Below are 27,181 nucleotides of genomic sequence, written 5' to 3'. Positions count from 1 at the left end.
ACTGAGGACCCAGTGAGGCTCGAAAACACCCGCTGGACCAGCGCGACGTGGCCCCTCTGGTCCTCCGTCTGCAGAGTGGGAACGTATCCACTCACACTCCTTACCCTTAAATACTGTACGTTAGGACTGCACTCGAGGATGAAGTGATTTTTATCTTTCAGTCAGTGGGTCATTTAAAACAGCGAAACAGGTGCCTGGAGGGCTCAGTCGGTTAAGCGCCTGACTCTTGGTTTCGGCTTAGGGCACGATCTCGTGGTTCGTGGGTTTGGGCCCCGTGTTGGGCTCTGTGCTGACAGCGTGGAGCCTGCTTGGGATTCTCTCTTTTCCCCTCCTCCCTCTCTGCCCCTCCCCCACTCGTGCTGTCTCCAAAATCAACGATGCAACCACACAAAATGGTTGAGGATCCGGTGACAGCCTCCTTCCCGAGTTCTGATGGGAGGTGGCGGTTCGTGCGGAGCCCCGTCCGTGCCCAAGCGTCATCTGTTGGCCACGTCCGCGTCTCCCGAGCCAAGAGCATGACTTACGTCCCTTCCCTAGTGCCCGGTCCACCCACTATTAGGTACAGACGAACATGAAATCGGGCAGTGGGCGCGAGCCTCACTGCGTGAAGGAAGAGACACCCTGCGGGTGGGAGACGAGCCCCCGGGGAGAGGTCTCCTGAGCCAGCCTGGCCTCGTTTCCCTGGAGTCAGGGGTCTGTCCACGAGGAGGCCCAGGAAGAAGCCCCCATCGGCGAGGCTGGCCTCGGCCCACGGCGGCTCACCCGTCCGTCCTCGGGGAAGCGAGAGCCGTCAGGTGATTCGGACCATCGGTCTCGCCGCCACGCACGCGGTTCTGGTGCTCGTAGTGGCAGTGCCCCAGGGTGGATGTCGAGCGCCATCCGGCTCCGGCCGTGGGCGAGGCCTCAGCCGGCTCAGCGGGTCCCTGGCGCAGAGTGAGAACACACGGGGCTCACAGGCCCCTCCTGGCCCTGAGCACCTGCGCCCTGGCGTCTCTGGCATCTCTGGCATCTCTGGCTCGTGCTGGGGGTGCCGTGTGCAGCACGTACAGACGCGTAAGCTGGTTCTGCGCGGAGGACGCTGGTTTTTGTCTCTAAGGGGTACGACGCGTTTAGCTGGAGATTCCCAGCTTGAGTGCTTCCTACCCCTGCCACACGCCCCCCGTGGGCAGCCACGCAGCCCAGCCTGTGCTCCGGTTACCCTGCTGATTCCTTCAGAACAAAGGACTACGGCCCGACCCTGGTTTGCAAGGTTGTTTTAATTTCGGCAAACGAACCGTGGAAACAAACCCTTGGCACAGCAGCGGGTCAGCGCTTCTGAAGCAACAGAACGTCGTGGCGCGACGGGCTTACCCCGCTCCCGCGTGGTGACTGACGGGAAAGCGCGTGTGGTCTGGTCCACGCCGACGCCACGGGGATGCAGGCACGCCACGCTGGGACGGCGCCAGGAGACGTCACACGCCAGCCAGCCCCCGAGCCAGGTGCCAGTGCGGGACGCAGGGCAACCTGTGTGACGCGGGATGGCGGGCACCGTGGGGACCCAAGTGGCTCGAGGCTAGACCCCTGAGGCCACCCTGCCAGCTCTGGACCGCGGGAACGGTCCTACTAAGCCCTGCTTCCAGAGAGCACCGTGCACAGAGGCCACCGAGCCTCCCCCAGACCCTCACCCTGGGCCCGGAGCCAGGCCTGCTGCAGGGACTGTCCTGGGGCCGGGCACAAGGCGGCAGCGGGCGGGGGGACAAGCGCCCTCTCGGCCGGTCGCTTCCTTGGAAATCCGAGAAACCTGTCTTCTGTTCACATACGCGGCAGGCGGTGCTCAGGATTTTCCAGAAAGGAGGTGGCTAAGCCCAGCAGGTGGCACAGGGTGGGAAGGGGCTGCTCTGCAGCGTCCTCTGAGCGCGTCTAGGCCACCTTCTGTCTTCGCTCTTCCTGTGGAGGGGAGAGGTAGAGACTCGCACGGTGCCGGCCCCCCGCCCCCGTCCGCGGCCCCGCCCTGGCGCCCCAACCCTGAGACGCAGCACCTCCGGATGCTTGCTCAGGAAGTGCGGTTCTGGACCCGGCCCCCTTCCCGCCCTCCCGCCCCCTCCCCCGCTCTCACACACGTTGTCAGATGCGTGTCGCGAGAACGCCACGGCCCCTCACCTTGACGGCCTGCTCCAGCTGGGACAAGGCCTCCTCGTAGCGAGGGACCAGCGGCCTCAGGAGCTCGCCGGGAACGTCGTGCCGCACCAGCTCCGGTGCCCCCGCCTCGGCCAGCATCCGGAGGAACCTCCTCTCCTGCAGGCCAACGACGGGAAGGGGTCTCAGCCTCCCCTCGGCCACCGGCCGAGCCCCCCCCACCCATCCCCCGGCAAGCGCCCCGCAGACTCACCTGCACCTTGAGCAGCAGCGTGAAGGCCTGTCCGGTTCTTCCCGCGCGGGCGGTTCTCCCGACCCTGAAACCGAGCACGACCACCTCGAGTGCTGGCCCCCAGGGGTGCCCCGGGACGGTGGCTTCTCTCCGGGGCCCTTCCCTCCAAGGCCACGGGACAGGCCTCACCGGTGCACGTAGGTCCGCAGGTACTGGGGGGCGTCGTAGTTGACGACCAGCTGCACACCCTGCACGTCGATGCCTCGAGCCGTGGCGTCTGTGCTGATGAGGCTGGGAAGCGCGAGGGGCTCAGACCCCGCCCGAGGCCGGGGGCCCCTCTCCCTCCGGCCCTGCGGGGGACGCCGCCACCGACTCCAGAGGGGAGCTTCCTTTGGGGAAGTACGCCCCGGACGGCCCAGGCCGGGACCCGCCGTGAGCGTCCGCTCCCCTCCTTCCGGGTACTCACAGCCGGATCTTGCCCTGCTCGAACTGCTTCAAGACCACCTTTCTCTGGCCGGGCCCGCAGCGGGAGGAGAACTCGGCCGCCGTCACACCTCCGAAAGCCTGGACTAGCAGGAAGAGCCTGGGCGGGAGAGGCGGGAGGGAGACAGGTGGGCAGGGCCCGGAACCCGCCTCCCCTCTGCTCCCCTCTGCTCCCCTCGGACCTCACCTGTGTGAGTTCTCACGGGAGTTGGTAAAGCAGAGGACCCTGGAAAAGTTCATCTCCAGGATCAGGTGCAGGATGACCAGCGGCTTCGTGCGGAGGCTGCAGGGGACGTAGCAATGCTGCGGGGACGGCACGGGGTTGGCCCCACCCCAAGCACCGTCGTGCACCCCCTCCCCGCCCCGTGCGCCCTGCTCACCGAGAGCCCTGCGGGGAAGGTGTACTTCCCGCCCGAGTCCCCGTCCGCATCCGCGTCTTTGGGGCCCCCGCGTGCCAGCCCCGTGGAGAAGAGCCGGGGCTGGTGGAGGCCCAGCTGCTGCAGCTTCTCAGGGTTCTGTGTCAGGGTGGCCGAGAAGAGCAGCTTCTGCAGTGGCATTTGAGGGCAGCAGATGCTGGAAGGGGAGCGGGCGGTGGGCCGGCGACCTTGGCCCGGCCGGCACACCTGCTGAACCTGGCCGCCCGGGACACGCCAAGGCAGAGCGGGTCCGGGAGACAGAGGGGAACCGCGACGGGACCCACGCTCAGGGTGGCCCCACCAAGCTCAGGGCAGAGTTCGCTGCGTGTACCTGGCGGCAGTGGTGGCCCGGAGCTGCCTCCTCTGGAGCAGAGCACAGGGGTCCTTGGCGCTATCGCTCGGGAAGGCCGCCTCCACCACCCGGGGCAGCCAGGACTGGTGCATGCTGTCGATCATCCGGTCGGCCTCGTCGATGACCTAGGAGAAGCAGGACGCCTGGAGTCTGGTGGCCGAGGTCAGTGTCGGCTCCGAGCCCGGGCCTCCCTCCAGGCGCCCGACGTACCAGGAAGCGGAGATGCCGGAGGCTGAACCCCGGGGTCTGGTCGATGTGGTCCACCAAGCGGCCAGGGGTGGCCACCACCACGTCAGCCAAGCAGCGGAAGCCGTCTGCTCTGTGGAGCGGAGAGCGGCTCAGCAGAAGCCCCCACGCCGACCCCCAACACAGGGGAGACCCGCAGACAGCCAGGCTTTCTGTTCTCACGGGGGCCGGACGGCTACGATGCGGCTGCTCCCTGCTCCCCAAGGGGCCCACGACCCATCAAGACCTACGTCCTCTGAACAAGACTCTCCTGCTCCTTGACCAGCGATTTCTGCCCAGTGATCAGGGCGACACGCAGAGGAGTGGCGTCCGTGTAGACGTTGAACACTTTGCTCACCTGGGGAAGGAGCGGCCGTCACCGACCTGGTACGGAGCACCACAGTGACAAGGACCCCCGAGTCTGACTTCAGAGCGTGGGGTGCACATACCTGCTGGGCCAGCTCCTTGGTGGGCAGCACGACCAAGGCTCGGACCTGGCACACGGCACGACACAGCAGGGCCTGTGGGGTGGGGTGGGGACAGCCACCGGCCTCAGCAGAGCCGGTTCCCTGTCGGCCGAGCCCCCCTCCGAGGACGGCGGTCCTCACGCTCACCTGTACCACGGGGATGACGAAGGCCAGGGTCTTCCCGCTGCCCGTTGGGGCAGACACGCAAAGGTCGCTGGGCCGGTAGCCGCCTCTGGCCACCAGAAACCCGTTAGCTGTGCTCTCCAGGAGAGCGGGAATCACCGCGGCCTGGACTGGACAAGGAGGGACGACAGGAACATTTGTGCCGGAACCACCAGAATCGGCAAGGCACCGAGGCCCAAAGGAGACTTGTCCCCCATCTATGACTTCCAGGCTGGGCTGTTCTCACTCGAGGACGACACCAGAGCCTCTAGGGACTGCCAGGCCCGGGCGGCCAAAGATGCCCGAATCCCAGACCACGCTTGATGCTGGCCCTGCCCAGGGCCCGTGTTGTCAGCTGCTGTGCCACGGCCTTGCCACTACGGCTCTGGTGACTCTGGGCGAGGAGGCTCTTGAAGGCACCTCCCCCTCCCCCCACCCCGAGCACCTGGAAAGTAGGAGGAGATGCCATGTGCCCGCAGCTTCTTCTGCATGTCAGGATGGACGGCAGGGATGTCCTCGATAGCACCGAATCTTCGGTGACGCTCTTTCCGACACAGCTTGGCTCAGCCAACCACGAGGGCAGGAAAGGCTGGACCTACCGTAAAGAGAAAGGGGCCAAATGAAGACTCCAGGGCCCGCGGGGTTAGGGAACAAGACCAGCGGAAACTAAGGACTCGCGACACTCAAACCGAAGAGGCCACAGCAAGGCAGGCCCCACGATCCTTCTAACGTGAGCCTTCTAACGCGTCTCCTGGCGTCTCCCACCCCCACGCCACCTCTAAAGGAATTAAGCAACGCACACCAGAAAGTACCTCTCCCCTGAGCAAGGTCACCGGGGGAGCTTCCTCTCACACCCGCGGTAACGTCCACACCCTGAGCCTGGCCTGCAAAGCCCTCCGTGACCCGCACTCACCTGCCCCCAACCTCCTATCGCTGCCTGAGCCTTAACCATACAAACCTCGTTTTACATGCCACAGCTCACTGCTGCCTCAGGGCCTTTGCCCTGCTTTCTCAGGTCCACCTTACCCAGGCTGCCCCCTGTCTTCTGATCACAAGTCAAGGTGCACTTCCACACTGGCACTGACACAAATGCTCCCCCGCGCACCCTGGCAAACCTACCGTTTCCTTCTTGGTAATCACCATCACCCAAAAGCTCTGTAACCTACTAGCTGCTTCTTGAAAGCTTGCACTAAGATAGTTATTCCTTAGATACGCCCACCAACTAAGAGAATATGTTTTAAAACACTGCTGTGATGCAACCCAGAAACCCATTTAAAACGTTTACCTGCAAGTTTCACTCTTAACTTTATTATAATCACAAGCAAAATTCTGAGCTGACATAGAACTCCAGGCACCAAGAAGAAAACTGCAGGACAGACCACCGAAGTCCAAGCCGTTCGCTTGCTGAACAGGCGCGACCCTCGGAGCTACCCCACCAACACGGGCTGGATCCGCGACAGCCGCCAGACCCCGACTCCCGGCCGCAGCAAAGCCGTGGAAGACTTTCCTTCCCACCCCGGGCCGCTCACCTTTGGCGCCCTGCTTCTCTCAAAGCCCCCGAGCAGCAGGGCGTGGGCTGGAGGTCCCGAGGCCTCTTCGGGAGGCCGTTCTCCCGAGTCCCCCGGCGGCCCCGCGGCCTGGGCGCTCTCGCTGCTCTCCCCGGGCGCCTCCTCGCCGCTCCCTGCGCGGCAGAAGCGGACAGGGGCGGCGCGTCAGCCCCCCACCCCCCCGCGGACCCGGGACCCCCGTCCCCGCCCGGCCCGGCCCCACCTGCGTCCGCGTCCTCGCCGTCCACTCTCCGCCGCTTCCCCCGCGGCGCCTGCGGGCTCCCCGGCGGCCCGCCGCACTCGCGCCTCCGCGCTCTGCGCGGCCGCCGCCGCCGCCGCCCCGCCGCCTCCGAGTTCTGCGCGGCCCCCGCGGGCTCCTGCTGCTGCGGCTGCTTCCGCCGCTGCCGCTCTCGGGCCCGGCACTGCAGCCGCTCCAGCAGCGCGCGCGCCCGGCCGTCCGCCCCGGCCTCCGGCCCGGCCGCCTCGGGGCCCGCGTACCGCGCGACGTGGAAGAGCGCCATGCCGGCCGGCCGCACGCCTCTCGGCCAGACGCGCGGCGATGACGCCAGAGGCGCGGGGCGGGGACGTCGTGCGGGAGGCCTCGGCGCGGGGCGGTGACGTCAGGGGCGCGCCGGACGGCGGCTTGAGAGTCCGTGCGTGCCGCGTGGGGCGGCGGCGGCGGCATGGAGCGGGACCCCAGCCCCGGGGGCGCGCGCCGGGCGCTGGGCCGCCTGCTGGAGGCGGTGCTGGCGAGTCGCCGCGAGGCCAACGCCGTGTTCGACATCCTGGCCGTGCTGCAGGTGGGGGCGCGCGGGGCGCCGCGGCCGGTCCCGGGTCGGAGGCCTGGCAGGGGGCGCGCACGCGGGCCGCGGCGGGATTCCGGGCTTTCCCGGGCGTCCGCTCCCGTCTCGCGGGGCTCGCAGGTCGGGGAGGGGGTGTCCGGTGGGAGGGTAGCGTCGCGGCCCTGAGTGAGGAGGGAGGGCCGGCCCCCTGCGACCTCCGTGTCCCTGCAGTCGGAGGACCCGGAGGAGACCCAGGAAGCGGTGCGCGCGTGCAGCCGCCTATTCGGGGCCCTGCTGGAGCGGGGAGAGCTGTTTGTGGGCCAGCTGCCCTCCGAGGACACGGTCATGGCAGGTGAGCCTCCCGCAGCGCGCGCCGGGTCCAGGGCCTCGTCTCTGGAAGGGCTGGAGGGAGACTTTGTCAACACGGAATGACCTCACACGGCCTTACCTCGGGTCAGGGGAAGGGCACAGCAGGGGCTCCCTGTGGGGAGGGACCATTGCGCCCAGAGTTGGGGTGGGAGAGTCCGTATGTGGTCTGTTTAGAGCAAAGGTTGAGTGTGCTGTGCTTTTTCAGGGTTTTTGTTTTGTTTTATTTATTTTGAAAGAGATGGCATGAGTGGGGGAGGGACTGAGAGAGAGAGAGAGAGACAGACAGAGGGGGAGAGAGAGAATTTTAAGCCGGCTCCACGTTATCAGTGCAAAGCCAGACACGGGGTTTGAACTGATGAATGTTGAGATCACGACCTGAGCTGAAATCAGGAGTTGGGCACTCAATTGACTGAGCCACCCAGACACTTGTTTGTTTTTTTGGGATCACTTGTAGGATCTGATCCTGTTTAACGTGGGCAGTCGGGGTTACGCGTTCCCACCGCTGGTTGTGTAGCTCTTGGGGTGAAGTGAGGCGAGGAGGGTTTCCCACCCCGCACCAGGTCTGGGGCCACGGTGACCCGTTTCCGTTCACTTCCGGGTGGGGCTGCGCAAAGAGCGGAGGGGGGAGAGCTGCGTCCAGCCTGGTGTGTGTGGTCTGACCACCCTGCTCTGCCTCAGGGTCCCAGGGGGCGACGCGGAAGTACAAGGTGTGGATGAGACACAGGTACCACAGCTGCTGTAACCGCCTGCGGGAGCTTTTGGCTCACTTCTCCTTTGAGGTCAAGGTGAGTCAGGTCGTCGGCCTTGCCTCTACCCTGCGCGTTCCCTGCACCCCCAGCCGCCAGGCTGCGCACACTCAGGCAGGGGTGAGGCCGCAGGCTTCTGCGTGTCCGCGCTTACCTGAGGACGTCTGGTTTTGTCTGCTGGGTGTCCTAGCGGCCGGTGTTGTTCTGTGTCCCAGCACGTAGGGGAGCGTTGTCTTGGGTGCACTGAGACTTGGGTGCCGGGGAGGTGACGTGTGGTCTGGGCACCTCAGCCACTCCCTCGCCCGCTTTCCCCAGGAGCTGGCTCTCAGCACGCTCATGAAGTTCGTACAGCTGGAGGGAGCACATCCCCTGGAGAAACCCAAGTGGGAGGGCAACTACCTGTTCCCTCGCCAGCTTTTCAAGGTGGGGGCACAACGGTGTCGCGGGGGGGGGGGGGGGGGCAAAAAACCTCTGGGCACAGCCGGGATGGGCCTTCGCTGCAGGTGGCTCCGGGGCATGCTGCTTCTGCCACACCCTTTACCCCGGGGGGGTGGGGGAGGCTGTGGGGTGTGGCGGGCACCCCGGGTGGGCCCACCGACCTCACCTCCCTGCCCGGCCCGCAGTCGGTGGTGGAAGGCCTGCTGTCTCCGGAGGAGGACCACTCGCTGCTGGTGTCCCGGTTCCAGGAGTACCTAGAGCACGACGACATCCGCTACCACACGATGCAGGCGGCCACGGGTGTCGTGGGCCAGGTGGCTGACAGGTACCCCGAGGTGAGCCGGGTCCCGTGTCTGGGGGAGGGGTGCGCAGGGGCCGTGCCCGAGCTGATGCCAGGCTTTTGGCAGGTGCCGCCCGCTTTCTGGAACAACGCCTTCGCGCTGCTGTCTGCCGTGAGCCTCCCCTGCCAGGAGGTCAGCTCCTCCAGCTTCTACGTGAAACACGCTGGTGAGCGTCCCGGGGGACGGGGGGGGGGGGGGCGGGGGGGGCAGGTGGGGGCACCCAGTGAGCCGCCGCCTCTTTCCCGCACGCCCTCTGACCCCTGCCTTCCCTACAGAGCTGTCGCACAAGTGGAAGGTCGCTCATCTGAAGGTGAGACGCTCCGGGGGGCGCTCTGGGGACAGGACCCTCTCCACGCGTAGGCAGCACGTGTGGGACCCAGAATTTTCCCGGCTCAGACAGCCTCGAGGCTCCCTCACGGGGATGGGGGTGGGGTGGAGGCCGCCGGTACCTGGCTCCCAGGCTCTTAGCGGGCTCCTGGGTGCCGGTGTCGTTGCCGCGTGCGGCCCTGGGTGCGCTGCTCACCGGCTCCTCTGTGGCCGTGTTCCGGGTGTGCGTTTCTTCTCGCTTTGCTGGAACTTCTCCAGTTCTGGGCTTCTAGTTCTTACGCAGGGCGGGAGGGAGGCCGTGAGTGCCGTTTCCCCTTCCGGGGTCCGGGGGCTGGGGTGGGGGCCTTGTGTGCGGCCTTGACGGCACCCCCACCCCCTCCCCCGCAGGAGCACAAGAAGGCCTTCCAGCTGATGTGGCTTGGCTTTCTCAAGCACAAGGTACTGGCGGGCTGGGGGGCAGGTCCCCCGGGTCTGGGCTGCTCTGGCCCACGTGGGTCTTGGGGTGAGGCAGGTGCACCCACCGCTGCTGCCTCCCCGCCAGCTGCCCCTCAGGCTGTACAAGAAAGTGCTGGTGATCATGCACGACGCCATCCTGCCCCACCTGGCCCAGCCCACCCTCATGATCGACTTCCTTACCCGCGCCTACGACGTGGGTGAGTGCCGGGCTCCCCTCCCAGCGTGCTGGGCTCCCGGAACTGGGGCTGGAGCAGCCCTCGTCAGGGCCTGGCTGGTCGGGGACGTGCATGCTGGAGCCCGAGTCCCCTCCCGTCCCCTCCCTGGCGGGACGGAGGAGCCGGGCACCTCTTGCTCTGTTGAAGTCACCGGTGGGGGTGGGGGGGAGCAGGCCGCGTTGGGGCTTCTCAGCCGCACGTTGGTCTGCAGGGGGCGCTATCAGCCTGTTGGCCTTGAACGGACTTTTCATCCTGATTCACAAGCACAACCTGTGAGTGTCGATTTGGGCGCCTGCCTGTGGGTCCAGCCGTGCGCGTCTGCCCCTCCTGTGTCCTCTCCCTGTCCTGGGCTGGGGGTCTTCCGGGGTGCCCTAGGGGAAGTTGAGGCGTGACAGGGCCCCTGGGAGCCATGATCTGTGTTTTCACTCCGTGTCCCCCTCCCCCCCCCGCCCCCCTGGCTTGCGTGCCACTCCTCACCCCTGCACTCCCAGCGAGTACCCTGATTTCTACCGGAAACTCTACGGTCTCCTGGACCCGTCTGTCTTCCACGTCAAGTACCGGGCCCGGTTTTTCCACCTGGCCGACCTCTTCTTGTCATCCTCGTGAGTGCCGGAGAGGGGACGCGGAGGGGCTTAGACTCAGAGCAGGGGCCGGGAGTCTGGGCGACTGGGGGTCACTCACGTTCACCATCCCGCCCAGCCATCTGCCCGCCTACCTGGTGGCTGCCTTTGCCAAGCGCTTGTCCCGCCTGGCGCTGACGGCGCCCCCCGAGGCCTTGCTCATGGTGCTGCCCTTCATCTGCAACCTGCTGCGCCGACACCCCGCCTGCCGCGTGCTGGTGCACCGCCCGCTGGGCCCCGGTGAGCGCGTGGGGGGGAGGTGCTTGGGGACCTGGGAGGGGAGTGGGGGGGAGCCTGGAGGGCGTGGGGACCTGGGAGGGAAGTGGGGGGGGGGAGTCGGGGCTTGGGGACCTGGGAGGGGAGTGGGGGGGAGCCTGGGGGGCGTGGGGACCTGGGAGGGGAGTTGGGGAGGCTGTGGGAGTGGGGGGCCCTGGGAGGGGAGTTGGGGGGGAGCCTGGGGGGCGTGGGGACCTGGGAGGGGAGGAGGGGGGAGCCTGGGGGTTGTGGGGACCTGGGAGGGGAGTGGGGACCTGGGAGGGGAGTGGGGGGGTGTCTGGGGGGCTTGGGGACCTGGGAGGGGAGTGGGAACCTGGGAGGGGAGTGGGGGAGCCTGGGGGGGCATGGGGACCTGGGAGGGGAGTGGGGGACCCTGGGGGGGGCCGAGGGAGTGGGGGGGGCCCTGGGACGGGAGTCGGGGGGGAGCCTGGGGGGCGTGGGGACCTGAGAGGGCTCAGAGACCTGGCAGGGGAGTGATGGGGAACCAGGAGGGTGGGGGGGCCTGCCCCCAGCAGCCAGAACTCAGGAGCAGGCTGTGAAGCAGGGCCCGGGTCTCGCTCTAGAGCTGGATGCCGACCCCTACGATCCTGCAGAGGAGGACCCGGCCAAGAGCCGCGCCCTGGAGAGCTCGCTGTGGGAGCTGCAGGTGAGCTGTACGTCCGTCCCCCCCCCCCACCCCCTGCCCCGCCGCCGGCTCCCCCGGGGGCTGCCGTGACTGGACGTGTTCCCGCCGTGTGGTGCCGTCCGGGTCCCCGGGCTGCCCTGGGGAGAGGGTGGTGACGGCCCGCGTGCCTCTCCAGACCCTCCAGCGGCATTACCACCCTGAGGTGTCGCAGGCCGCCAGCGTCATCAACCAGGCGCTGTCGGTGCCTGAGACCAGCATCGCACCCCTGCTGGAGCTCACGGCGTTCGAGGTGAGGGCGCGGGGCTGAGGCCTGGGCGGCTGGGGTGCAGGGGACGTGCGGCGTGGGAACACCTGTCCGTCCCTTGCAGGTGTTCGAGCGGGACCTGAAGAAGAAGAGGGGCCAGGAGTCGGTGCCCCTGGAGTTCCTCCCGGCGCAGGGGCTGCTGGGCCGGCAGGACGATCTCTGCGCCCAGCACTTCACGCTCAGCTGACCCTGAGAGCCCGCTCCCCGCCCCCACCCGTGGTTTTGTAGGAGAGAGATGGGGGTGGGCCGTGGGTGGGGGGGCGGAGTCCGGGGAGCGCCGGCCTGTCTTCTGACTGCTCCGGCGGCCGGGTGTGCAGGCTGGCGGTCACAGTGGCGGCCGTGCACGGAGGGCGCCTCGTGTCCACCCGCGGCCCCCCACGCCTGCCCCCCGCCTCTCCCCTCCTCCGGAAGTCTCTCCCTTAGCCGGAGCCCGGGTGGGCGTGGGGCCAGGGTGGGGGTCGGGGGGCTGCGGCCACACGGGGCTCTGGGTGCACTGGGCGGTGGCTTCTGTCAGCCCTGTGTGACCCCGGGGCCCCTTGCGTCCGAGCGTCTGGGCCACACCCCCCTCCCTGCTGCAGCTGGACTGTGACCTGGGAGCGACAGTGAGGGTTCTCTGTCCTGGTTAGTCATGGGCAGCACGGAGCACAAGCCACCTGTTCCCAGTCGAGCTGAGGAGGACCTACCTCTTTGTCCCGTGGTGCCCGTTGGTCCCAGGTGCGCGGCGGGCGTGTCTGCCCCACGAGGGGCAGTTACGGGTGGAGCCACCTGAACGTCGCGGCCCCCAGTGGCGTGGGTGCTGGCAGCTGCAGGCCGGTCGTTTGCTGTGTTTCCGGGTTCTTTCTTCAAGGCCCCGTTTCTGCCGGGCGAGCTTGGTTCCCCTCCGGCGTGAGTCCAGCTTCCTCTTAAAAAGCGTCTTGTTTAGGGAGAGAGTCACGGGAGTGATAGCCGCTCCCGTGGGTTTGGGGGCCTGGCGGAGATGCAGGTGTGGGTGCAGAGCCGGGGAGGGGGCGTCCCTGGTTCTGCAGCCTCTTGCCTGAGCCCCCCCTCTCCGCCCCCACGGGAGCCCTCGGAGTCGCAGCAGGCAGTGGTTTGGCCGCCTGGGTCTCTAGGGAGCAGCCCCGGTGGCCCAGGACCCTTGTGTGCCTGGTGGGGACGCTGGGTGAGGGGTGAAGGGGTGCTGCTTCTGCGTACACCTGTGTGGTTTCAGGGATGCTAGCGCCCCGTCCCCTGGTGGTACCGTCCTGGCCCCATCTCAAGTCTGCTTCTGCCCCCCGGGCCTTTGCGCTGCCTTCTCTGCTCCTGCCTGCGGACCCCAAGCCGAGGGAGGCCTCAGGGAAGCCTCTGCCCGGCATCCTGTCGGTAACAGCTTCGGGCATGCACGTGGGGTGCCGCCTGTTCACGGCCCCGCTGCCGTCGGTGCCCCGTGGACGGTCCCTGCCACCCTTCCCGGAGACCGAGGGAAGCTCGTCACGACCTGGTCCTCGTCTGGTCCCCGGGGCCCGGGACTTACCCGGCACAGAGGAGGGGCGCATACACGTCTGTGGTAGAAGGGCCCGGGGGTCCTGAGCCGCCTGCTTCCGGCAGGGTCCGGCACGTCCGAGGCCGTCCCGGCCCCAGCTGAGCCCCGGCACGGGGACACCGGGGGGCAGCCCTGGAAGGGCTGCGGCCTCGCACTGATTGAGAGAGATGTCATCCTGTTTTTTAAAGTAAAACTACAGAACTCTCATCAAGCAGGTTTTCTCAATCGTTGCAGCATCGTGTGCTGTCGGTAGCCTTCCTCCTTCCAGCGGGTCCGGGGCTCACCCCTGCACACCCCGCCCGCGACACCCCCTCACCCCCCGCGCCTGGGCAGCTGCGCTTTGTGGTGTTTCTCGACCTCTGGGCCCCATGGCCCCGTGGGCAGGTGGCTGAGGGGACGCAGGGCGGGGACAGATGGAGAAGACCGGCAGGGAGGCGCCCCTGGGACCTGAGCACCTGATGGCCGTCAGGGCCGGGCTTTCAGGGGCTCGAGAACCGTCTGGGATCTGAGTACGAGTGCCAGATGGGGCCCGGGGTCTGCATTTGCAGGGGCTCCCAAGCCGGGGGTGGGCACGGTGACCGGAGGTCTGCAGGCGGCGCCCCCTGCGCTGAGGGCCCTTCTCCCCGGCAGCTCCCAGCCCGCGGCCCCGGGGCCTCCGTGTCCTCCCGTGGAGCCGTGTCCCGCCCTGACTCCCTGAGGCGCTGACGGCCGGCGTCGTGCACTTCAGTGGTCCGAGTGCCGTCGGCTCCACGATGGCAGAGCCGTGTGCCTCGTCCCCTTGTCCACGAGTGTCCCGGCGCCCGGGACGGCGGCTGGCGCCTGTGTGTTTCCTCCAGCTGATCTCTCAGAACCGGCCTTCCTGGGGGGCCTGGCCCGAGGCGCTGTGGGTTCCCTACAGCGCAGAGGACTCTGTGTGGGGCCTTGGGGGGAACTGACCGTGACGGGGATGGGGGTGGGGGGGGCGGCGGGGAGGAGCGAGCGGCTCCAGGCTGCACCGGGACAGCAGAGCGGTTATTTCCTCTCCTGTGAACCGACTGCCTTTTTCCCAATTAAGATGCAGTTCTGGTTTTGTTTCTCATTTTTAAATTACAAACGCAATGCAAGGCTAATTATGAGTTCCAGTGATACTCGGGCTCTTCCCTGCGAACCTCTCGGCCTTGGTGCCTCTCTCCCTCCCTCCCTCCCTCCCTCTCTCCCTCTCTCCCTCCCTCCCTCTCTCTCTCCACTGTTCATGCCCTCAGGTGCCAGCACTGCCACCCCAGGTCCCCGCCCGATGTTGACCTCCTCTCTCTGCTATGAGCTCCCCTGCCACTCAGCAGTCCTCCCTTGCTGTGCTCCCTCTCTGGTGCCCACGCATTCGCCTGCCACAAGCCCACGGCAGCCACCCTCGCCCCAGGAGGCCACCCGGCTGGGTCCGCACAAGTTTGCAGCTGGGGACATCACACCCTAGCTTGAGTCAAAAGTTTTCAAAAACCAATTTTGGGGGGAATTTGAAATGCACACTAAGTGCCTTTTTAGTAGAAGTGTGTTCTGTGCAATGTTTGGGATGTACTTACCCTGAAGATTGAGAAGAAACCCACCTGATCTAAATGAATCATTTTAAAGTGTATGATTCGGTGGCACTTGGTGCATTTACGCTGTGTGACCACCACCTGGACCCGGTTCCAGAAATTTCTTTCCGTCACCTGCTTCGTAATTACACCCGTGGGAAGACGGCATCTGAGACACCAGCCCCCGACAGCGCCCCCAGGAGTCCTGCGTGGTGGGGTCTCCGCCATGCCCCCCACCCCCCTTGAGGATGGCTGGCCACTGCCAGCCGGGTCAGCCCTGGTCCTCGGGCAGGAATCCAAAGCCTCGGTGGACGCGGGGCATCGGGCCGGGGCCCCTGGGCTGTGGCTCTGTGTGGGGAGGGGGTCCACGCCGCTGCCCTGTCCGCCGTGCCTCCCGGTGGCGCGGGGTCTGATGGAGCGTTTAACCCGGGCCGGAGTGAGGGCTGGCCTTTTGCCCGGCTTCCGGGAGGGACTCGGGCCCCGAGTGCCCTGTCCATCGGGGGTCCACGTGCAGGTCATGGCGGGCTTTGGGCCGCACGGCATCCCCTCTACCCCCGGAGGGGCCGGTAGCCACCTGGCTCCGCAGCCCCCCGTAGACGGGACACCAAGGCGGGAGCCCCCTGGTTGGCAGTGACCCGTGTGCACTGTCACACGTCAGGGCCGGGGAGCTGAGTCAGTCCAAGGCCCCAGTGGAGGACCCCGCAGGTGCGTGTTTGGGGGCCCCCTGGGCCTTCCCCTGGCTGGTGTTACCCTGTGTCCCTTCCCTGCAGTGAACCCTGATGGCGAGAAGAGCTGCTCTCGGGGAGTTCGGGGGTCCTCCTAGGGCGTTGTCCAACCTGAGATGTCTCAGGGACCCCGGGCTGGCCGTGGGTGTCAGAAGTGACGGGGGCCTCAAGGACCCAGGCTGGCCGCAGGTGTCAGAAGCAGAAGGGGGGTGTCTTGGGGACCCTGGGCCGGCCGTGGGTGTCAGAAGTGACGGGGGCCTCAAGGACCCCAGGCTGGCCGCGGGTGTCAGAAGCAGAAGGGGGGTGTCTTGGGGACCCTGGGCCGGCCGTGGGTGTCAGAAGTGACGGGGGCCTCAAGGACCCCAGGCTGGCCGCAGGTGTCAGAAGCAGAAGGGGGGTGTCTTGGGGACCCCGGGCCGGCTGTGGGTGTCAGAAGGGGGGAGCTTCGGGGACTCCAGGCTGGCCGTGGGTGTCAGAAGGGGGGTGTCTTGGGGAAATGGGTGTGTATGACTTTGGGAGGTCCCTGAGAGGGGTCCTGCACTGCCTTCCTCGCAGAGCGTTAAGGGGGCAAGACCCCCACGATGGGGGCTCATTAGGTGATCAGGCAGAGCAGGGCAAGGGACGCCTCCAGGGTAGGAAATGTCAGAGGAGGGGCCGTGGATGGAGCGTCCAAACCAACGTCAGGCCCTGGGGGCAGCAGGGCAGGGGAGGACCAGCGGCCTCCTGGACGTCCTCAGGGCAGCAGGGTGGGGCTGCTGGGGGTCGGGCAGGACAGGCAGTGCAGGGGCCACTCGGGGGGGGTCCTGAGTGCCGCGGGGTGTGTGACCCTGACTCCAGGGTCAGCCCCCTCAGACGGCCTGCCCCCCACTGCATCCCTCCCCTTGGGGGAGCAGGGGCCTGCCGCACCCCAACCTGGCCGGTCAGCCACCCCCCGGTGTCAGATGCCACGTCCCTCTCCCCGGCCCATACGTCCCTCCCTGACACCACCCACCCCAGGGGAAAGGAGGCCCCTGACCCACGGAGACCCCACTCTCCCCGGTTCAGGACGGGAGCTTAAAATGAATGCACCTCTCTCTGCAGAAATGCAGGGGCGAGGCCCGTGGGGAGCTCTCGGGGAGTTGTCGCCGCACCGCCTGCGGGGCCGCCGCCCTCCTGGTCAGTGGGCCGCGGATGCAGGGCCCTCCCGCCCGTGAGCATCTCGTGGCTGAAGGCCCTGTTGGACCGTCACGGAGGCCGGTGTTGACAGGGCACCTACTGTGTGTCCTTCCGTCAGGTCCTTGTGGCTCACGCCTGGCCAGCGCTCTCAGTGGAGTCTCCTGTCTGTCTGTCTTAGTCTCTCGTCCCTCTCCCCCCCAGGAGGCGAGTGGGGCTGGGCGGGGAGACGCTGAAGTCGTGGCGCCCGTGGGACGAGATGCCTGCTGATAAGCGCCACGCTCAAGCACTGGACGGGCACGGAGCAACTTCTCGGCGACTAGGTGTCAGCCGGCTTGCTTCCTGAGAGCTCGGTGAGGGTGACGAGCGTGGCACACGTCCCCACCGGCAACCCCCCGGCCTCTAGGCGAGGAGGTGGCCGGCAGCGGGGGTGGCGGGGGCTGCGGCCTGGGCGCCCGCCAGCCTGGGACGCGCACGGCCCTCCAGCCTCAGCCGCCCATCCTCACGGCGGACCGTGCCAGGTGCCCCGGCTGCACGGAGGGCCAGAGTGACTGCTGTGGCTCGCGGCCCCGTTGCAGTGGTCACGGGAAGATGAGCTCACCCGTGCCCGAAAGGCCATCCACCGAGTCAGGCGGTGGGTCTGGCCTGTGGCTGGTGGCCGGCCAGCGCCCGGCTGGCGACCTCTCTCCCCGGCCCTTTGCGACCCTCGGCAGCGCGCCTGGCTGAGCGCCTCACAGACAGCTCCCATCCCCGCACGTGCCGGTGAACTTGGCCTGCAGGGGGAGGGCCGGCTTTGCACGGGTCTGGGGGTTCCCTTGGGGCTGCCTGCTAGGCCCGCGCTTGGGCTTCTCCTTGGAGCTGGCTCGTCTCGCAGGTCGCCTCGTTACGGAGAGCCGCACAGACGCCCCGATGACGCTCATTCACTGTGTCGTGTCTGTGTGAGGTCCCCGCGACCTCCGCCCCGGCCACGCTGACCACGACGGGGCAGCTCCCCTTCCTCGCAGACCCCGGAACCCACGCTGCGGCCCCACCCGCCCTCTGCCCGGGGGAGCGCGACGACCCAGCGCGGGCACGTCTCCTCCTCCGCCGGCTGCAGAGCGTCCGCTGCCCCGTGTGTCCCCAGAGTCACGGTGTTGACCTGTCATTCGGGACGGACCCCTTTTGTTTTGACCACGGAGAACCTTGCTGATGTTTCTGAGAAGCCGTGATTAATTTCTAGTATTACTGGACACGACCGACTCTTGGGAAGTGGATTAAATACCGGGTATGCAGCAAGGCGTTTGCTTCCAGAACGTGGCAGGGTCTGGGACCCCCCAGGCGGAAGTGACGCTCTGCGGCGTTTATGAATCTTTATTACTTATTTTTGTTTTATTTTTTTGAGAGAGCGAGTGAGCAGGAGAGGGGCGGGGGGCGGGGAGACAGAGAATCTCAAGCGGACCCCACACTCGGCGCAGAGCCTGACGTGGGGCTCAGTTCCACGACCCTGGGATCGTGACCTGAGCCAGAATCCGGGGTTGGACGGCCGACCGACTGAGCCACCCAGGAGCCCCTGAAATTTTATTTTGAAGTTTATCTACTTACGACTTTCGTCTTCTCATTGAGGTGAAATTCACACGGCACGAAATCAACCATTTTAACGTGTGCTGAAAATTCAGGGGCCCCCCGGGGGGGCTCGGTCAGGTTAAGCATCTGACTCTTGATTTTGGCTCAGATCGTGGTCTCACGGTTTGGGAGCTGGAGCCCCGCCTGGCGCTGTGCGCTGCTGGCGAGGAGCCTGCTTGGGATTCTGTCCCACTCCCCTCTCTCTGCCCCTCCCCTGCTCGCCCCTGCTCGCAAGCACTCTCCCTCTCTCCAAATAAATATACTTAAAAAAAATGCTTGAAGTGTGCGATTCAGAGGCAGTGAGTTCATTCGACGTTGTGCAGCCATCACCCCTATTGATTTCCCAGAGATCCCGTCAGCCCTGCAAGCAAACCCCACAACCGTTTGCCCTCACGCCCCGCCCCGGCCTCCGCCCATCCGCTTTGTCCGCACGGACTTACCGATGCCGGGTGCCCATCCACGCGGAATCACACGGTGTTTGTCCTTTTGCGTCTGGCTTCTTGCCAGAGCTCATCCATGTGCAGCAGGTGTCAGGGCTCACTCCCCGCTGGGGCTGAGCAGTGTCCCACTGCGTGCACGGACCACAGCCGTTCACCGCTTCATCCGTTGGCGGGCATCCGGGTTGCGTCCACCGTTGGCGTCTGACCGGTGCCGCGGGCACGCTCGCGTACAAGCATTGGTTCGAAGGCCCGCCTCCTCCCTGGGGAACTGCGGGGGCACGTGGTCACCCGACCCCAAGTTTCCGAGGAAACTCTACACTGGTTTCACAGCAGGAGGGTATTGGGTTCCGATTTCTCCACATCCTCACCAACTTCTGTTGTGTGCTGTCTTGTGACAGTAGGTTCCGGTGAGCATTTCCCTGGTGACCAGTGACATCGGGCTTGCTGTTTCCTCTTCGATGAGTGTGGGTTGGACGAGGCCACCCAGCTTCTGCAGAGTCTCTTGGGACACTCACCTCCGGGTCCTGAGCCGCTGTGGGAGCAGGGGGTCCCCAGGCCACCCTGCCACGTGCTCCTGACGGCGTGGAGGAGCTGGGTCTGCGTGAGGATACAGAGATGGTCACCAGAATGCGGCGGCTCCCGGCCCTGCCGGTCCAGCCCCAGCCATGGCGCACACCGGACCCGCCCAGGCCGCCCCGTGTTCCAACCCCCAGAGACCAGGGAGACGATAGAGTGATTGTCGTTGCCTTAAACTCCGGGATGGCTTGTTACACGGCTTAGATGACCATACCCGTGGGCTTGAAGCGCTCGACCTCCCGCCAAAGGGCAAGGATCCAACACGAAGGCAGGAAGATGCCTGGCAGCACTGTCTTCTCCCCAGGGGTGACCCCAACCCCCTCACTGTCCCTGGGGTCTTGGGGGTGCATTTTGGGAGGAGGAGGTGGCATTGAGCTGAGAGCTAACATTATTTACATGCCATGGGGTGGCCACACGAGCTAGAATGGATCCAAGGACCCGTATGTTCAATGAAAACAATTCCTGGGGTGCCTGGGTGGCTCAGTCGGTTAAGCGTCTGACTTCGGCTCAGGTCATGATCTCGCGGTTCGTGGGTTCAAGCCCCCCGTCGGGCTCTGTGCTGACAGCTCGGAGCATGGAGCCTGCTTCCGATTCTGTCCCTCTCTCTCTGTTCCTCCCCAGCTCATGCTCTGTCTCTCTCTCAAAAATAAACTTTAAACACACGCACACACACAATTCCCAAAGGGCTCATCCAACAACAGCGAGGCTCCCAGCAGACCTGTGCAAACAGCCCTCCCGCGCACCGTCTGGGGCAAAGTCGAGTCTTTGGAGGGCCAGCTCAGGCCCCGGCGTGGGTTCCACGGTGGCAGAGGCCTGGCCACGCCACGGCCCAGAGCCGGTGGTCAGAGGGTGGGGTGAGGCTGGGCCCCAGGAAGACCCCATCGTCAGCGCCTCTCAGACCACGATGGGGCCAGCGAGCCCGCCACACCAGCCTCCCCGCGCATCCCAGCCCCTTGGGAGCTTTGCTGTGCCGTCCCGGCGTCGCTGGGGTGGGCTTGTGGCCGGCGTGGACAGGGCAGAGCGTGTGGGCTTGGAACCCTGGCTTCCTGCGCCTGCTGGCCACCGAGCCTCGGCCTCCCCACCTCCCCGTACTGCAGGGCGCAAAGAGTTCTTGCCACAAGATCTCTGCCATCAGGGAACCCGTGGCCCTCAGGCTGCCGTCGGCTCTCGGGGAGGCAGATGCTGAGACAGGAAAGGGGGTGCAGGGTGGGCAGGGGGGCTCAGACCCCACCGCTGGGGGCCCTCCTCCTGCACGAGGTGAGGTGGTCGGCTGGTCGGCCTCCTGGGCTGGTGGCGGGGGGGGGGGGGGGGGGGGGGGCGGCGCGCAGACCTTGGGCCACGCCCACACCACGGTCCTCCTCCTGCACAGACCGTCCTTCCCTTCCAGCCAAGATCGGAGGATCCCTGTCCCCGCAGGGAGGACCATCCCCTGCCAGACCACCACCGCCCGGCCCCCAGGAGCCTCGTAACTCGTCAGACGGAAAATGTCACCTGGCGTTTCCGCTTGGTGTGTGTGATCAGGCCTTCGGCTTCTCCCCAGCCAGGGAGGCCGGGTTCACGCTCGTTTAGCCGTTTAGCCCAACAAACAAAATCGATGCGTTCTCATAAAACACTGCTGGCGGACCGCTGGCAGGCAGAGCTCTCCGAGGGGCCGGTCCGGAGGCTCTGTCTCTGATGGAGGCCCGTTCAGCTGGGGTGGGCGGGGGGGCCCCAGCAACTCCTGGAAGGATGGCCAGACACAGCGGGCAGGGGTGAGGGGAGTCGTGGAGACGTTCCGTGATTCTTCCAGAAAGGCGGCATTGCACAATGCGAGCCGGCCCTGGAGCTGCCCTGGGGGTGGTCACAGACCCCACTCGTGGCCGTGGGGCCGGGGGCTTGGGGACCTGTCTGGGGGCCATGGGCGGAGGCTGCTGGCAGGCGGGTGGGAAGGGGGCGAAGGCCTCCAGGGCTGTCTCCCTCGGTGCTCTTTCATTCAACAGACACTCGTGCGCACGCCTCCTGTGTGCATACCGGTGTCCCAGGAAGTGGGGGTACACAGGGGGCTCGCCAGACTCCTGTCCCGGCCCTTCTGGGGCTCGTTCTGCGGTGGAGGGGACAGATGGTGAGGGGACTTTAGTTAGTCTGGGGTTCTAGAGGCAGTCAGCGCCCTGGAGGTGGAAAGGGAGACGAGCCTGCCAGCAGGGCTGTTGCGCTAGACAAGGGGGCGTCTGAGCAGAGCTGGAGGGTGAGGGGGGAGACCCGGGGCTGTGGGGTGACGGGGAGCGGGCTCCAGGAACAGGCTCGCCAGCGCAAAGGCCCTGGGGCAGGAGTGTGCCTCGGGCACCAGAGACCGTTGCGGAGGCCGCTCTCGCCGAGAGCGGAGTGAGGAGGGGTGGCAGGGAGGCGGGGGCAGAGCCCCGGTCCGTCTTGCTGGCTTGGACGCTCTTTCTCAGTGGGGTGAGCACCGTCAGTAGGCCGGGACGGGCGCACCTCAGCGGGCTCAGCTGGGCGGTTGTGAGGGCGTCTTCCGTGCGTGTCGGCGGCACGGCTCGCTGAGGCTCTCGGAGAGGGTCCTGGGCGCGAGCTGCCCGGGCGGGGGTGGGGGGGTCGCAGTCTGCCGCTCCTGGACCAGGCTGTGTGGGTCCCCGCGTCTCCCGGGGCTCGGCCCGGGGCGGGAGGGCGGGCGGCCTCGGTTCGCAGGCTGAGCCCGTCGGCCGCGGGGAGGGCGGCGGAAGCTCTGGGTTCTTCTCTCCGTCTCTGTGGGTCCCGCAGCCTCCTGGAGCCAGACGGGCTGGCGGCCCGGGGCGGGGTGGGGACGAGGCCCTTCCCGCCGGGCTCCCGTCGTGCCGGGTCAGGGTCAGGTCGGCCGTGCAAGACGAATTCAAGTTCTCCCCCCATTTTTCCGGGTCAGGGAAGGCGGACCCCCGGGGCTCCAAGCTGCTACCCGGGTTTGGGGAGCTCGCCGACACCGACCACGGGTGCCGCTTCCGGTGTGCGCCCTGCCCCGGCCCCTGTCCCTGCAGGTGGCTCTGGCGCCCTCCCGCGGGGGCTCCTGACCCTCGGCGCCCGTGCCTGGGGCCCCGCCCTGCGGGCTGCGCGGCCAGGAGCCTGGCTCTCCGCGTCGCAGGGTCAGCACTCCCTGGGCTGGGGAGGCCCGGCCCCGGCTTCCCCTCCCCGCCTCCGCCCCTGGCTCCCACCCTCCTTCCTGCACCCGCTCCGTGCCCAGAAGCCGACCGCAGGGCGGCCCCGGAGGAGGGGGGGCGAGAGGAGAGCGAGGGGAGGCCTCAGGGCGGGACGCGTCCCCGCCCCAGCCCGGGCTGCCTCCGGGCGCCTCCGTCCGCTCTGCGCCCAGGTCCGCCTCTGCGGGGTGGGGAGGTGTCCTCCGGGGCCACCGTCACCGGCTGCAGGCCCAGCCGGGCGGATGCGGGCGGTTGGAGGCCGTGACGCTGGCTACAGGGGCCGCCAGAGAGCAAACACGGTGTTGTGACGGTTGGGGTGACGGACTCGGGGCGGACGGCAGGGGCAGCCAGTGGCCGGGGCCTGGGTCTGGGCTTGGAGCCCGGATCCGGGCCGGCGGGGGCCTCAGCCACCCCCTCCCAAGCCTCGAGTCTCTGCTCCTGTCCCCACGAGGGGCCCGGGCACACCGGTGACTGACCCCTGAGCTTCCACTCGTGGCCCTTCCCTGGCCTGCTGGTCCCCGGCTGCTGGGAGAACCTCAGCATCACGCCGGATGCGGGGGGGGCCCTCTGCTAGGGGTCAGCAGGCCTCCGCCGGGGCTGGACTTGGGGCCCAGGAGGGCAGAGGGGGCCCCCTCAGAGGAGCAGCGGACACGCCCCTCGAGGCTAGCCATCCACGGCGCCCACAGACCGACGGCTTACGGGGCTGAACAGAAATGTCTCCTGTCCAGGCCCGGAGGCCAGAAAGTGGGGTGTCGGAGGGCTGTGCTCCCCCCGGGGCCCTGCCCGTCCCGGCCACCGCACGGCTCCCCTCCCTACAGGGTCACAGTCACAGGGATTCGGCCCACCCACTCCGGTCCCAGCTCATTTTAACCTGGCCAGTTACACAGAGACGGAAACGCCACGGAGACGTCAAAACGCCCAGGGTGCCGGTCGGGGAGGGATTGGGGTTGTAGACGGCAGAGCCACGGCGACGGCGTGGGCAGAAGGGCCGTAGCGAAGGGCGCGAAGGGCGGGACGGTCGTCCCCCGGCTCCTCCTCGATGGCCTCTGCGCGGCGAGCGGGGACACCCACCTGCACCTCGTGGCTTCCCCGGAGGACGCTCCGTGGCCTCCATCTCCGTGGCCTTGGTGTGGAGGGACAGGTTTGGCTTTCCACACGCAGCACGTGGCGGGACCTCTGTCTCAGGGTGTGGCGCAGCCTGGAGGGCACAGGGGCCTTGGAAGGGAGCTGGCGGGCTCGGGGGAGGACCCCCGCGTGAGCCAGCGTGGAGGCTTCGTGGAAGGTTCTGGCTCTCTCACCACGGACACGCGGGACTGGAAGGGCGCGTGGTCTCCCTATAATTTGCTTCCGAGAAGTAAGCGGGAGCCCACCTGCGGACCTTATGCTCTGACGCGGGACATCACAGGCCGTTCTAGGCCCGTGAAGGGCATCCTATGCCCCCCACGAGCGGGGGTGGTGACGACAGTGAAGGAAGCAGTGGGCTGGGGGGGTTGGGATGCCTGCCTTCCCGTTGAGGGGACGGCTCCAGGAGGGTGGCCACAGGGCAGCGGTTTTCCGTCTGCGGCTTAGGTCCTCGTGGCTGGGCAGGGTCCTTGGAGCGTCGCGGTCGCCCTCGGCTGGTTAGAGATGCGGACGTGCGGGCCCCCGGCAGCCTCCTCTGCCTGCCGATTCTGCAGGGGCACACGAGGCCTGTCTCAGGGCCCCCTGGTGCGTGGCCCTCCCCCAGTCCTGTCTGGTCCTTCACGGAGCTGGGGGGGCAGCGGGGTGCCGGTCCCATGCGCCATCAGGCACAGGCAGCGGTGGGAAAGCCTCCTTTGGGGTGTGGCCCTCAACCCGGGACGCTGCCCAGCACGTCTGTGGCAAGGCTTCCTGTGTGTCTGATGCAGGGGTCTGCTAACCCCCCCCCCCCCCCCGCCGTGCTTCTGGGCCATCGAGGGGGCGTGGCTGGGCTTGAAGGGGGGGTGCCGTGGACGGAAGGACAGTAGGCTTCCCGAGGAGGACGCCCCTGCCAGCCCGCCCCTCATGTCTCTTTCCAAAAGGACAGCAAAGGCAGGGGGCCTCTGAGTCTCTGAGGCTCGGAGCCTTCCACCGGCTGGGTGGGGTGGGGGCTGGGGGGTGGGGGTGGGGAGGCTGGCAGACCTGGCTGGGCGGGGGCTGGGGGAGGGACTGGGATAGTCTGGCGTCCACCCCCAGCCCGGATGGGGAATTTATAGACCAGCTTGGTGTTTGATGAGCACAGAGCCCGAGCGCGTCTCATCAGTCAGCCTTACTCTGGAACTGATTCCGCGCTAAACTTTGTCTCCTTTGTGCCGGGTCAATACCTGGGAGCGATTGGGGGCCGCTGGCTCCGCGGCCTGTCTCTGCTTGGCGTCCAATCTCCCGTGTTTAAAGGTGCAGACGCTCTCCCTGCACGATGGAAAGTGCCATTAATTAGCCTTTCTGAATTCTTAATCACACACTTATGTTCTTGGGTTTCTGGGCCGGGCGCCTCCCAGGCCGACCTCGAGCTGCACCCTACGGTCGGCGGCGACGGGACGAGAAACGTGATTTCCTTTCCAGACCTCATGACCTCACGAGTAAATTGCCGTCAGCTGGTGGGACAGGCGATCGATCAGCCCTCCTGTCTCCTCGATGCTGCCTCCGGCTCAGAGGGGAGCGTGGGGGCTGCCCGGTCGTCCTGGGCCGGCTCCCGGGTCCCTGTGGATCCGCACGTGTGGTGAAGCCACTGGCCCCCCGGACCCGATCACAGCCACTCTCCCGACACCACCCATCCAGGTCCTTTCGACACCAAGAGCGGGAAAGTCTCCGGGCAGATCTGGTTTCCGGGCGAGCCCAGGGCCGTCCCGAGCCCTGTGACCACGGCCTCTGGAAGAACGACCTGGACAAAGAGGAGAGAGGCTGCGTCGCGGCCGGGGTCGTGGAGCAGCCACAGGGACGCGGGCAGCGGGAGGTGCATCGCTGCCCCACAGACACATTCACGGAGCACCTGCTGGGTGCCTGGTGCACGCGCGAGGCCCGCGGGAAGGCCAAGGACAGGCCACAAGGGGCAGTCAGCCCCCCTCCCCCCCCCCCCAGAGACTGACCAGGAAAATACTGGGAGAGCCGGGGGCACGTGTAATACTAGCTATGCCTGATGGTCGCCCCGACCACTTTCTACGGGCAGCCGTGTCCCCGTTTGGACGACTCCTGGGCCTTAACAGCAGATCCGGCCGCCCGGCCAAGGGCGGGGAGCCTGGGCCAGCCAGGAAGGGGGGTCAGGACAGGAGACTCTGCCACCCGGGGTGTCTCACGTAGGGAAGTCCACGGGGCCTCCCCCATCCCCTCTGTTCCTGGATGTGACAGCATGTCCACCCGGGGCCTCTCTCCACAATCCAGAAACCTCCACGGCCTTCCAGAGAGACAACAGGTGGGACTATGGGGCAGCCGTGAGGGTCGCCTCCCACGCCCTGCTCGGAACCACGGGGTGACCACGCGTGGACTGGCTTAACCAGCATCTGTCCAGCCCTGTTTTCTGTTCTCTACTATTGAGCCAACAAGCTTGTCAGACTCTCTTGCAGCGGGAGGTGGCCACGTGAAACACGTACCCCTGAGACAAAACCAGAAGTCTCCTGAGGACGTTTGGGAAAGCCTTTGTCCCTTCTGATATACACCATTGCTTTCTCCTCCTTCCTCTTCCTCATTTGCATTGCCTAGAAAGTGTGTGTGATGGTGGGAGCTGCAGCAGCCATCTTGAGGTCACCAGGAAAGGGTAAGGGAGTCTGAGACACTTGGTCCTGATCTCCTGGAGGCTCTGAAATGCTTCCCCAGGGGCTAAGTGTGTGAGAAAAATGGATAAATAGCTAAACGCTGTCTCGTCAGGTTCCCCGTTTCTCCCGGCCGAGAGAGACTGACCGTCTCTCCCACAGTGGGTCTCTGCTCTCCTTGGAAAGACACTCCCATTCTTGCACAAGTAAGACCAGATTTCCGAGTCACAAATGACCAAAAGATGGGGGTTTTGTGTGGGAAGGATTTGTCAGAGAAAGAAAGTCAGGTGCAGGAACGCAGAAGCCAGAGGACCTGGCTCTCTGCTTTATGTTTTCTTTCCACCGAGTTCTACCAGAACGTCAGCTCCGTTGGTGGACACACGCCCTTTATAGTTTCTTCAAACAGGGAGGTGGATCCAAATGCCAAGTGAAATGAGCCCATTAAGCAAACAACGAGCAGGAAACACAAGGTGTCCGTTGACGCTGTGCTGTCGATTGATGTAAATGCTGGGAAAGGAGAGAACACGTCCAGAGCTCGTCTCCAGGAGAAGTTGTGTGTTTTTTGTGGAAATGGCTCGGGCTGGTTCTTGGGGCTGGGCCTCCCCAGGCGCTTACACATTAAAGATGGTGGCGGAATGGCTCTCCGAAGCTGGGACGGGGGTCCCAGCTGGACGCCAAGCGCCACTAGGCGGGTCCCCCAGGACGCCCGCAGGTGGCCGGACGGCGTGCACCCAGGTCCCGGGGTCCCCGTAACAAGCGACCACAACTTGATGTCTTCAGACAACAGACGCTTGTCCCTGTCACGGCTCCGGAGGCCACGAGCCCAGAGCCAGGGTGTGTGGCGGGGCCGAGCTGCCCCTGAGGCTGTGGGGGAGGGTCCGTCCTGCCGCCCCGATCCCCCCGGCATCACCGGGCCCCCGTGTCCTTGGCCTGTAGGCAGATGCTCTTTTCTCCCCGGCCGGTGCCAGGACGGACGCGAGGCTTCGAGGACGGGGCTCCTGCCCGCTGCCCCCAGCGGCTGCCTGGCCCGGCGTCTGTTTCCACGCCCCGCGTCGTCTGGGGGCTTTGCGGACCCCGGTTCTTGTGGAGATCGGGGGCCGCTGGCCTTGCCGGCCGCATGGACACACGGTCCCAGACGCCGGGCTCACGGCGCCGGCTGAATCCCCACAGAGGCCCAGAAGCGGTGCGGCCGTGGGCTGTGGTCGGAGGCACCGGGGG

At 66.5% G+C, this 27,181-nt stretch overlaps 2 protein-coding genes across 2 annotated transcripts; one reads left to right on the top strand and one right to left on the bottom strand.

Annotated features, from left to right (window-relative positions):
- Window positions 1-1,238: 1,238 nt before the first annotated feature.
- Window positions 1,239-6,562, bottom strand: DDX51 (DEAD-box helicase 51). The gene is given in 16 exon segments (XM_053901852.1): window positions 1,239-1,926; window positions 2,140-2,274; window positions 2,369-2,432; window positions 2,537-2,638; window positions 2,814-2,930; window positions 3,018-3,133; window positions 3,211-3,403; window positions 3,578-3,723; window positions 3,809-3,917; window positions 4,075-4,181; window positions 4,273-4,344; window positions 4,438-4,583; window positions 4,898-4,975; window positions 4,978-5,047; window positions 5,982-6,140; window positions 6,143-6,562. Coding segments are annotated over 16 exon segments (2,019 nt in total). The 5' UTR covers window positions 6,521-6,562; the 3' UTR covers window positions 1,239-1,899.
- Window positions 6,563-6,624: 62 nt separating this feature from the next.
- NOC4L (nucleolar complex associated 4 homolog) lies at window positions 6,625-12,790 on the top strand. The gene is made up of 15 exons (XM_019438065.2): window positions 6,625-6,799; window positions 7,013-7,133; window positions 7,829-7,935; window positions 8,212-8,319; window positions 8,520-8,669; window positions 8,742-8,841; window positions 8,951-8,985; window positions 9,390-9,440; window positions 9,544-9,655; window positions 9,885-9,945; window positions 10,165-10,275; window positions 10,373-10,533; window positions 11,133-11,215; window positions 11,370-11,483; window positions 11,563-12,790. The coding sequence occupies exons 1-15, from the start codon at window positions 6,683-6,685 to the stop codon at window positions 11,683-11,685; spliced, it is 1,554 nt and encodes a 517-aa protein (XP_019293610.2). The 5' UTR covers window positions 6,625-6,682; the 3' UTR covers window positions 11,686-12,790.
- The last annotated feature ends 14,391 nt before the right edge of the window (window positions 12,791-27,181 follow it).

This window comes from Panthera pardus, unplaced genomic scaffold (assembly GCF_024362965.1).
Source record: "Panthera pardus isolate Hobbes unplaced genomic scaffold, ASM2436296v1 HiC_scaffold_14, whole genome shotgun sequence".
Classification (NCBI taxonomy): Eukaryota; Metazoa; Chordata; class Mammalia; order Carnivora; family Felidae; genus Panthera; species Panthera pardus.
This window is presented reverse-complemented; position numbering and strand designations above follow the sequence as displayed.

Coding starts and splice junctions, on each gene's coding strand:
- NOC4L (XM_019438065.2), top strand. CDS start 6,683: ATGGAGCGGGACCCCAGCCCCGGGGGCGCGCGCCGGGCGCTGGGCCGC. Junction 10,276..10,372: donor GACCTCTTCTTGTCATCCTC/GTGAGTGCCGGA, acceptor CATCCCGCCCAG/CCATCTGCCCGCCTACCTGG. Junction 10,534..11,132: donor GCACCGCCCGCTGGGCCCCG/GTGAGCGCGTGG, acceptor GTCTCGCTCTAG/AGCTGGATGCCGACCCCTAC.